Source organism: Diabrotica virgifera, chromosome 10 (assembly GCF_917563875.1).
Source record: "Diabrotica virgifera virgifera chromosome 10, PGI_DIABVI_V3a".
NCBI lineage: Eukaryota > Metazoa > Arthropoda > Insecta > Coleoptera > Chrysomelidae > Diabrotica > Diabrotica virgifera.
In genome coordinates this window covers 14604571-14617146 of record NC_065452.1, presented here as the reverse complement: position 1 = coordinate 14617146, position 12576 = coordinate 14604571, and the positions used below count along the sequence as shown (strand labels likewise).

Here is a 12576-nt window from a genome sequence, read left to right as displayed (position 1 = left end):
AACATATATTGACTATATTGACATTTTTTTAATTGACTTAAAAATACTTTTGTATTACTTTATTACCAATATAATACTATCTATCTATTTATCTAAAGACTGGACCATAAATAAAATTAACAAATATATTAGTCATAGGTGATTGTCTTGAAATCCACCATGACTTCCCAATGTAATATGTCAGGAATAAAACAGTAAATTTTGTTACAATAAGTTGAAATAAATGTTTGATTAATATGTGACATTTTTGTTAAAGTATATGCTTTACAAATGATTTCTTTACAGATGGAACTCCTACAAAATTTCTATGAGACAACTTTAGAAGCGCTAAAAGATGCCAAAAATGATAGACTGTGGTTCAAAACAAATACAAAATTGGGCAAGCTATATTATGATCGTGAAGATTTTATTAAATTGGCAAAGATACTAAAACAATTACATCAGTCCTGTCAAACTGATGATGGAGAAGACGATCTTAAGAAAGGCACACAGTTACTGGAAATTTATGCACTAGAAATCCAGATGTATACAGCTCAGAAAAATAATAAGAAACTTAAGATGCTATATGAGCAGTCTTTGCATATTAAATCTGCAATACCTCATCCGTTGATTATGGGAGTTATACGGGGTAATTCTGTTTTAATTATTATTCTACAGTCCCTACAACATACATACCGTTGCACGAAATCCGCGTCATAGCACGTGACGTCACATGATACCAACAATAAATATTTAAGTCGTAGGTGTGTTCCTTTTTAAAATCGTTTAGCTGAGTACACTGGAATTACAGTCACTAGACATATTGTATTATATAAACATAGAAATAATATTGGAAGATTTCTATTAATGTAAATTTAACAAAGGTGACATTTTGGCATCAATTGGTACCATTTATTTGATGGTTGCGGTATTGACACTTTAGATTTGTTTTTATTCTTTGCTATAAGTATTTGTTTTATTATAGTTCTTGTTTTTATTATTTACTTTAACGTAAGATTATAACTTAATTCTTGTTTTGTATTATTCTAATGTTTTTATTGATTTACATTGAATATTAAGTTGTTTTGTTCTTGTTGTATAATCCACTTGGCAATAATTATGTGATATCATCATCATGGCATCGACACTCCTAGCGGAGTGATTGCCGCCCTCTTTGGGATCTTCCGATTCGTTTGTCGCGGTGAATCAATCCGCATTAACATTTTGGTTTTACAATTGGTTGTGTGACTGGGCATCTTCTACAATTTTTCTCCATTCGTTCCTGTTTTTGCTTATGGTTACCCATTCTCTGACTCCCATCTTCTATCTGGTCGACTATCTGGTTCTCCCATCTAGTTTTGGGTCTTCCTCGTGGTCTGCCTGATACAGGTCTGCATTTAGAAATTTTCTTGATAACGGCTTCTGGATTCCTCCTTTCTATATGTCCCATCCATCTGAGTCTCTGTGCCTGGATAAATCTGACGATGTCTTCTCCTTTTAGAAGTTGTCTTACTTCGTGGTTCGTGCCACGATGAGCACACACTTCAAACACAAAAAAGAACATAAGGTAACATGGCTAATACCAGGATCAACGGAGGATAATCAAATCGATCATATTTTGATTTCAAAAAAGTGGAGAACAATTCAAGATGTCAGGTCGTATCGTGGTGCAAATGCAGATTCTGACCACTTCCTAGTAATATGAAATATGGAAATGAAAATAATTAAAGACACAAAGAAATACACGAAAAGATACAAGTTAAGATACTATAGTATTCGCGTATAAGGCTTATACTTTTTGTGCAAGACTATCACATTGGAAATATGATAGTCTTTCATCTAATTGCCGAACGCGGTAATAAATTTGGGTATCTTATATCAAAATGTGATAGTATTACACCCATTTACGAATAACGACATTAGGTCCTAAAACCAAAAAAACAAGTAAAATTTTCCATTTTAGTGGGGACTTTCCATTTTTTAATTTAATTTTCCATTTCGAAATATCGTTTTTTCCGATTATAGCGACATCTATCCATAATTCGAAAAAAATGTTTCGAATAAAAGTTGCTTATTTTTAGGTAAATAATCCTAATCTGCAATAAAAATGTGGGGCTCCTTTTAAGATTTTAAAGTAACCCCATACCCCACCGCCGCGGGGGTCCTGTTTGATACCATTCGATAGATTTTTCAAAAATATTGAATAAGTATATTTTGCAGTTTTTCGATCTGATGTTTATTTTGCGAAATATCGCGAGATTTGTATATAAAATTACCCCCACCCCTCTCCGTGCGGGGTCATATTTTTTATCATTCGATAGATTTTTGAAAAATATTGAACACGTATTTTTTAGTTTTTCGATATGACGTTCATTTTGCGAAATACTCGCTTTTTTTTTGTGAAACTTTTTGGCCCTCCCATTTCCTTACGCCCCAATCAATTCGTCAGATTTTTGAAATATACACTCTTTTGCATGTACTTAACTTTCCTTATCTTAATCTGACAATTTCGAGTATTTTTAAGGATATCATTTTTTTTTTCGGACCCCCTTAACGAACACCCCTGTGTTAAGAGCCAATATATGGTAGAGGTACATCTGCAGGGTACCAGGTTTCTCCCCATATATAATCTGACGCGCTCGAGTAACTGCAAAAATCCCCGCTTGGGCTCCCCTACCATTAGGATCGTATATGCCAAAATTTGTATTATTACTCCGGTGCAAGAGTATCTTAACTTAGTAAATTAGTATCGTATATGGCAAAATGTGTATTATTACTCCGGTGCAAGACTATCTTAACTTCAAATATATCATTATCAGTATATTATGTTATTATTTTAAAAACACTAACTAAAATGAATCACTCTAAATGTGTTGTTTTAATTCACAATACCATTATATCATTAATACGGTTGATGTAAAAAAAAGATAAAAATTTGAGACAAACTAAAACATTCATTATCTCCACATTTAGTTTTTTTGAGTTGCGATACTCTTGCACTCATAGTACGATATTTCTTGTATCAAGAGCTTAGCGTTCACAAGGACAGGGGATAACCATCCTAGCGGATCATACAAAGTAGCAATGTAGGAGAGAATAGTACGTTTAGTAACAACATTAGCCAATTTGAAGATAGGAGTTTAAACGAAAAGTGGTCGTGTTCTGAATCCCAGAATATGTTTAAGACTTTATCCCGTGAGGTTAAGACTGACTTCAGAGAAGGGATTTAAATTGTATTGAGACAGAAATTCTGAAGAACTGCAGTTCCACTTGTGGAGGAGGAAGCCATGGGTTTCTAGCAAAGAAGTTAATTGTTCGAAAAGACAATTTAATTCATGAAGACTGTCAGCACCGCTGATTAGGTCATCCATATAGATAGATTCTTGCAGAACACTAGTAGCAAGTTCATGGGTATGTTTGTTGTTGTCAGCGATGTGCTTGACAACTCTTTGAGCGATAAATGGGCTACTTTGGGAGCCCGAAGGGTAATCTTTGAAATTGATAGCACCGTAAAGGCTGCTGATCATTGTCCCTAAAGAGAAAATTTAACAGAAATGTCTCAGTGGGACAAATGGCGATTTGTAGGAACATAGCTTTGATGTCGCCTACTAGTGCGAATTTAAACTGACGAAACTTAGCGAGAATGTCAAAAAGTTCATGTTAGACGACATAACCTTTGTCTACCTAACCTACCTAACCTTTGAGGTCAGCACTGATAAATGAAACCTGTGAGGCCGAGTCTAAAAGTGCCTTTGCGAAGACCCTCTTGCCGCTAGGAGCGACAAGATAGACCTGGAGTGTGCTTAATAACACCAAATGATTATCAAGCGAGGCTGCAGATAGAGCCATTGAATGTGGAGTCGAATTTTGAAGATTAACTTCCGTTTCAGGAGCTCTAACATGTGAGGGCCCCTGTTGTGAATTACCCTGTATATGGGAATTATTTGAGATAGCGGTTTTATTATGATTATTTGAGTTGTGTTGGCCAACAGCCGCGGAAGGGTTACTATGACCTGTTTTGTCGAAATGCAGTAGCGTGTGATGACGAGATTTACAAACTATACAAGAGAATTTGGATTTACACTGATCGAGCATGTAAGACCCAAGACAATTAATACAAAGTTTATTTTGTTTGACAAAATTAAAACGTTCTTTAGAATTCAACTGCTTGAACTGAGGACAAGAGTAGATCGAGTGAGAGTCGTTGCAATAGCAACATTTCTTAGAACCTAAGCGAGGCGAAAGGTTACTGGTAGAGGTGTCTGAGGCTAGGTGTAAAGAGTGTCTGGAAGTAGTAGTCGATTTTGGTTTCGATTGAGAGTGAATATTCTCAAGATGAACAACGCGTGTCTCGATTTCCCCTAGAAAATGGACAAAATCAGGGGGAGCTTGGCTACCACCGGATTGGAATTCGAGAGCCCTAATGGTAGGTGCGTCGAGCTTCTGAGTAGCGATATGTATGAGAAGTAAATGCAAGAGATCTGAAGAGGGCCTATTCAAGTTCAATAGGGCCTTGAAATTATTTGACATGACCGTATGATAACTTCTTAATTGTGAGTGATTTGCGTTTCCAGAAATAGGAGGCGCATCAAGTATTTGAGAGATGAGAGTTTTGATAAGCGACTTAGAGTTGGCGTACCTTTGTGTCAGGTTATCCAGGGCTATTTTGTAATTGTCACCTGTGAGTGGGATATGCTCGAGAAGCGTCAAAGGCTCGGAAGTTAGAAAACTATTGAGGTACATGAGTTTTCCCAGATCACTTAATGTAGTATCAGATCCTATTATTGTATCAAAGGTCTCAATGAATGAATTGATTTCAGTAACTAAGCCACTAAATGGTTTCAACTGAATGGGAGGGAGGTTTACTGTTCGTTGCCTAGCCATAGATTGTGAGGTTAGAGAAGAATTAGGGTCAAGTTGGAGGGAGGGGGTAGCATTCACATTAGAACTTTCAATGATCTCTAATCTTTCTTCCAATAGAGAAATTGTATCCAAATATTTATCAAAAATCACAGAGGAATCAGAGGGAGTAGGTTCCTCGGAGATCGTCTCCAGAACATTTTGAGCATCCGTAAGAATGTTTGAGTTGTGAAATTATTTCACGAATTTTATGTGTTTAGAGAATTAAGAGTTGTGGGAACCGAAACAGCCAACTTGGTTATATCAAGTTTTGCGGTGAGCCTCTGTCGGTTATATTTTGATCGGTCGGCCATGTTGCGAGAATGTGAGATTAGATAAATTATTTGCAAATTTCTAAACCTATAAATCGATGCGAAAATAAGAGAATATGTACAATATATTATATATTACACGTTTAATAGTGTGAGATTGGCTTAATAGTATCACCCTGTATGAGTGCAGTTTAGAATATGTAATGCAAAACTATAAAATTTCAAAATATATGCAATTTTCCAAAATGGGTATTTTTCAGCAAGTGTGAGACACTCTTAACAATTATTTAAATTAATTAAATTGAAGGAAAAAACAATTATTTATTTTCTATAGTTTTCGAGAAGTGTAACATGAGCTTAAGCGAAGCTAAATGTAGCAAGAACTTAAAGGACATCGCACACATCTTATGGAAAATATAATGTCACTCAAATTCAATAAAATTTATACGATTAGATTCGTTTTAATATAACTATCAATTCTTATCATTGCGCCAACTCTTAATTATGATTAATTACGGCGCAAATTGCAATTAAAGTTTATCGAATTCACATTTTTGGAGTCCATAAAATGTTAGTTTACAATCATTATTTCTCTGAGTGCTATTCATAACAGCTTAAATCCCGCTGGGCCTAAGCGGATTAGTGAAACTAATCCGCTGATTTATGGAGTACCGAAAATCTGGGTATTTTAAAATATTTTTTCTCTCTCTAACTTATGTACCTACCCATTTGATTTCAGATTTATTTATATCAATTTCTGCTCTTATTTTTGAAAATATAGAGTTGGCGCAATGATAAGATTTAATCGTTAATTTAAAACGAATCTATTGGTATAAATTTTATTTAATTTGAGTGACATTATATTTTCCATAAGATGTGTGCGATGTCCTTTATGCAAGAAAACAAAATTATTTTTAATAATTTTTGCAACCTGTGAACCAGGCTTAATCGGATTCAAAATTATAAATTTAATTTAAATCAAAAGGTTGAACAAAGAATGTTAAAATTATAACACCCGTACTATCAGCCAAGAAATGAGTACACTTTTTGTATACTATTAACAGAAAAATATATTTACGAAAATAAAATAAAGTAATGTGCCCTGTAAATATTTTTTCATACAAGCAAAACGACTTCTTGAAAGTACACGTGTAGACCGGGTTTAACGTACCGGTTATTGCTGGGACACGTGCTGGGTCTTGTAAAACTCGTAGGCGATACTAAGAATTTGAGAGCGAGAAAGAGAGAGAATATTTTGTCTGTGCCGGCGTGGCGGGGAAATTTGCGAATGCAGAAAGATACTATGAAATGAAAAATCGTTATTATCAGAATAGAGCTATTATCAAAATATGCAAATACGAAGGACCTTGAGGATTTAATTAATAAATAATTAAGTAGTACGAAAGATAAACTGAATAAATATCAAAAGGTGATTAAGAACTTACCCACGACAGATAGTTTATTGAAGTTTTAATTTAAAGAATCAATTGTTAAGATACGGCTCGATGGATCAGAATATGTTAAGGCAATACGTGAAGTACCCTCAACAATGGGTAACCTGTAATTGTACGGTTACAGAAATATATTTCCATAGGTATAGCTGGTTAAGAGTAGGTATACGATTTTTCAAATGTGATTTAAAGTGTTCTGCATAAATGGCACACAGAATATTTGCTATGAGAGGTATATTGTTCAAAATGCATACAGTACCACGGTTAGTAAGTTATGTTCACATATGTAGAGTTCAACACTTACAGTTTTATTCCTTGTTGTCGTCGACATCAGAGCTCTGATTGAATCCTATAATCCATTTGCAGAACCATAATACTTTAAGGCACTCACTAATACGCTAAATAAATTATCGTTGGTAATACTGAACAAATTGAATAATAATGAAGCGGTAAACAACGAATAGCAAAGAGACCGGCAGATGCGGCCTTTTCAGCAAGTGGCGGGAGAGTCGTTTGAAGAGAGGTGATTACAGTTTGGTAACTTTTGACGATCTGCAGCGGCGAGGGGTCGGTGTTGAAAACCGAAAAAACGAAAATGCAAGTGTCAGCAATAACCTGATATTTCCAGACAAGGTCTACATAAACATTACTTAAGTTTTAAGAAATCAGTAGTACAGGGGCGTAACTAATTATTTTAGTGAGACGTGTATAATATATTTATTGTACACTTAATCTGCCTAAATCTCTTTATGAAACAAAACGGTTTTTGAGATAATGAGTCATTTCTAAAAAAAATTGATATGTTACAGTTTTCTTCGAAAAATAGTTACAATTTATATCAAAGAATTTAAAGATACAACATATTTGAATAATGATTTTTATTATAAAACGGTTTTTAACAGAATGTAAAAACAGTATAAACTGAAAATATCGCCTACTAAATTATTCTTGGATATTTCAACATAATTAATCATAGAACACTTGGAAATACTTAAGAATATTACAAAAAAAAATTATTTTCAGTAGTATTTTTAATACGTTTGTAATTCATTTGATACGTCCCTGTAGTGTTTAATAATTGCTATGCATTGAAAGAAAAATCCCCAGAAATTTGTAATTAATCGTACTTTGATACCTAATCATAAATATCATATCATAAACATAATTCATTAGCTGACTAAAAAGATCACACGGTTGACGGTTGTCGTATCTATTTCAATCAGATGACATAAGGTCTTTTACTTTTGAAACTGAATAAATCAAATGTTAGGGAAATCCCCTGAAAATATTGGAAAGCTATAATAATATTTGTTATGTTAGTGGATAGAGATTTATTTTTTTGAATCTAGTGAAGTTCTAGTGATTTTTTAGTCTTTTGTGTAATATTTTGAGGCCCGTCCGATGAATGTTCTAAAAACAAATCATACATTGATCGTAAAGCCTCAAAAATTACATCTACAGATACAAATAATAGCCTTATTCGCGGTACAATCTCGATTAGTCCCGGATTTTGCCGTGAACGAGACTATTATTGCATTATTCTAATACACACAATAAATATATTTGTCAGAACTTACCGAAGAAAATAGTATTATCTGAAAATACCACACTTTCCGGCGGAAGTGAAGTGATAAAACTGAAAGATATTCCGATATAATATTCCGATAATAAGAGTAGCAACTCAAAATGTTACACTTTTACCGGGAGAACACGAAACTAAAGTTTACAATACTTCTAAGTAATAACTACACTTATTACACTTTTGATCTGAAATACAGCGGAGTGTCACAATGATATCACGATAACTGCGTTTTATTACTGTTTTCTTCGGAAAATGCCGACGAACCTGTTCCGAAGAATAGTGATTCTTTCGTCATCTAGGCAATAATTATCGAACTAAAATTACTACAGGTTTCTTCAGAGATAGAGCATTAGATATACTATCCGTTACTGTAGAAAAGTGAGGATCGAAAAAATTTTGATTTATTACACTTTTCTTCGGAACGTGCGATATGTATTGTTATAAGATATAGTATAGATAATATATTTTATCGCCAATCGTCACTAAAGTCATTCATTATTGGACTCATTTGCCCTCATTTGCGGCAGTAAAGTACCTTTATTGTACTGAAAGAAGAATTTTACTTTACCTGCCGCGATTAATCAAATCATCCGAGATCGAATGTAAGCGGTCGATGGCAGTAATCGATTATTTATTTGAGTGAACTTAAAATTTATTTACTTTAATTATTAAAAATATTGTACACAATTTGCGATATTATCAATTAAATTTATGTCCAAAAGTAAAATTCTGTAGTATTTTGTGATTATATTCATATAAACTAAATTAAAACTTTTACGATTTAGTAATTATTCAATATTGATAACTATCGTTTAAAAATCGAAAGCGGCCATCTTGCAAAAGTTATGTCACCACTGTCACTAAATTATTATGACGTCTAAAATTTGAAAAGTTCTTAAATTGTAAATTGTAAGTAAGTGTTAAAACCAATATCAAATTGTTGGCGATAAAATTTTGTATGCACCACGTCAGTAAAAACTCTTTATCGAACTCGTCTGTTATTAGCCTCACTCGCTTACGCTCGCTCTGCTCATAGTATCAGACTCGTTCGATAAAGAGTAACTTTACTGACTTGGTACATAAATAACTAATATTGTTTCTAACTTCAAATTATTTTTTAGAGTGTGGTGGCAAAATGCACCTGAGGGAAGGTCAATTTGAGAAGGCTCACACAGATTTCTTTGAAGCCTTCAAAAATTATGATGAGTCAGGAAGTCCAAGGCGTACTACATGTTTAAAATATCTAGTTCTTGCAAACATGTAAGTTTTTTTGCCATAATTTATTCTGAAAACAAAAAGGGGCATTTTATTTAAATTTTATTTTATTTTCTTTCGTTTCATTTTATTGGGAACATAGCCTTTTTATTTAATTTATTTTATGTATTGTATTTTTTTTATTTTATATTATATTAATTTATTTTATTATATTCTATCTATCTATAAGCGAGGTTCCTACAGTCTTTGCCGCTTCTCGCATTTCAACCGCCATCGTTTTCTGTCCATCCATTCGTCTTCTTTGATGGCTCTATCTCTCATTATGTGCCGTACATTTTCTTCCCAAGTAACTAAAGGCCTCCCCTTCTTCTTCTTTGTTGTGGTGTGTAATTTAAAGCTTTCTTTGGGCATCTATCTTTCGTTTCACGTGACCATACAACACTAGTTGCCTCGTTTTAATTCTATACACCGGAATATACAGTGTTTGTCCTCCTTCTAATATCTTCATTCATCATGTGATCTTTTTTGGATATACCACACGCTCTCCTTAGATAATCCATTTCTACTACTTCTATTTTCTTTCTTTATTATATTTTATTTAAATTTATTCTGTTAAGAAAAACATCTAAAAGTATCACCCAGAAATAACAAACAGAAATGGATAACAGAAGAGATTTTACAATTAATAGACAAACGAAGAAAATTTAAAGGAAAAGTTAGCAAGAACGGAGAATACAAAAAACTAAACAGAATAACTCAAAAACAAATAACCGAGGAAAAAGAGAAATTCCTAGGAACAAAATACGTCGAAATAGAAGAATTGCAACAAAGGTACGATTTTTTTTAATGGCAGCTAATCTGAAAAGCTCAACGTAGATGGCGCTAGTGTAGTTGGAGGTCACGTCAACTGTCCAAATCTATATATTTCTAAGTAAAGATTGCATTTATTTCGCTGTGTAAATTTAATTTGGGAAAATAAGATGCCTCGGGGTTGTCCTATACCTTAGTGCTCATCTAGAATATCAGGACAAAGATTTCCCAAAGATAATCTGATGAGAAAAAAGTGGATTGTAGTAATAAGAAGAGATAAATATGTGCCGACAATAAATGCACGTATCTGCAATAAATATTTTGTTGAAACAGATTACGTATTGCCCCTTGACTCGACTGCAAAAACATTAAATACTATTTATTTGTCTTTTATTTTGTTATCTTCTTCTTCTTGATGTGCCTCTCCGTGACGAATGTTGGCGATCATCATGGCAATCTTCACTTTATCTGCAGCAACGCGGAAAAGCTGCACAGATGTTGTGTTGAACCAGGTTCTGAGGTTCTTTAACCAGGATGTTCTTCTTTCTGGACCTCACTTTCCAAATATTTTTCCTTGCAGTATGGCTTGTAGGAGGGCATATCTGGATTCATTTCGCATAATGTGTCCAAAGTATTCCAACTTTCGAGATTTGATGGTGGTTAGTACCTCTCGGTTCTTCCCCATTCTTCTAAGGACCTCCTCATTTGTGACCCGATCAGTCCATGGGATTTTAAGAATTCTCCGATATAGCCACATCTCAAATGCTTCCAATTTTTGGCGCATATTTTCGTTCAAGTCCATGAGTCAACACCATAAAAAAGACAGAGAAGACGTAGCATCTCAGCATTCTTACTTTTATACCAAGAGAAAGGTTGTAACGGCTCTTGAAAAAGGCCCCCATACGGTTGAAGGGTGATCTAGTTTTTCCGATGCGCTCTTATCTCTTTACCTCTTATCTCTTGGTTCTTTGTTTCATTCTTCATTATTTATTATGGTGCCGGAGTAGTTATAGTGCCTCACTCTTTCTACAGGGGTTTGGTTGATGTAGAGTTGACCTTCTGTTATCTTTTACTTGCTAATGATCATAAGCTTTGTCTTCTCTACGTTTATATTGAGTCGATATTGTTGACTGTAATACGTGATTTTTTTCATGAGGACTTCATCTTCTAGGTTGTCCGCAAACACTTTGGTGTCATCTGCATACCTGATGTTATTTAGCCGGTACCCGTTTAGTAGAATACCTTTTCCAGTTTCGTGCAAAGCTTCGATAAATATTCTTTCAGTACCTAGAGTAAAGATTGAAAATTAGGGGGGACAAAATGCAGCCTTGCCTCACTCCACGCATGATTTTCACATATTCGGTGTGTTCACCGTCAACTCTGAGGTTTGCAGTCTGATTCCATTAAAGATTTCTAATTATTTTCAGGTCTTGGTTGTTAATTCCTGCTTCTTTTAGTATTTTTGCATCATCTTGGCGTACTGTACTCGATCAAACGCTTTCTCGTAATCAACCAGACATGCGTATACGTCGCAATTGACGTCTTTGTATCTCTGGAATAAGAACTGTATTGAAAACAAAGCCTCTCTCGTACCAACAGCATTTATGAATCGGTTGGGCGAAATTTGACTTTCACACAGCTTGGAAATTCTTTCATGGATTATCTTTAAGTACAATTTTAGGAGATGACTCATCAGGCTTTTATTTTTTCATATTTCTTATCCCAATCTGTAGCGCTGGAGTTTAAAGGTCTTAGTTCAATAGTAAATTTACAAAGGATTAAATTTTTTCCCTCTCTCTCATGTGAATAATTTTTTTTCAGTAATTCTTGCATTTCTTCTCAATTCGTTTTTCAATTCACAAACAGTTCAAGATCCGTATTTTTCTGCCCTAATTTATTAAATCGCAATAATTAAAACAAAACTACCATACAAGCTTAAAGAACTGTCAAAACGTTGACCTCCAACTACACTGCTATGTACTCCAGGGAAATAAGGCAAAAATATACCATGTTCGGGACACTTGAGCAGCCAGGTTGCAAATGGGTTTTTTGGGTACTATATACCTAATACATTATACATACAAAAATGCCCGTCACAGTTCGGACGAGAAATTTAGTTATTAACAAATAAGTGTCAAAAATGGCAGTTTTTTCGTTTAAATCGCTACGGGTAAAAATAGGGTAATTCAATATCTTATTTATACTGTTATTCTTTTAGCAGATGAGCCAAGGTTTAAAATGGCAGTTTTTGAATTTCGGTTCCATCATTTGTTGCTTCAGAAATTGCAAAATAAAACTAAAATTGCGAAAATAAAAAATTGCTATAACTTTTGTGAAAATGACCTTAAGACTTTCATATTGCACAAAA

The 12576-nt window shown here is 34.0% G+C and overlaps 1 protein-coding gene across 2 annotated transcripts in view; it reads left to right on the top strand.

The window, feature by feature from the left end:
• LOC126878662 (COP9 signalosome complex subunit 2) overlaps positions 1-12576 on the top strand; it is a 110336-nt gene that overhangs the window by 56855 nt on the left and 40905 nt on the right. For both annotated transcript variants that reach the window (XM_050641503.1, XM_050641502.1), the window contains exons 4-5: positions 286-628; positions 9305-9443. In XM_050641503.1, the coding sequence (XP_050497460.1) occupies positions 286-628; positions 9305-9443 (482 nt within the window). The remainder of the gene's footprint in view (positions 1-285; positions 629-9304; positions 9444-12576) is intronic.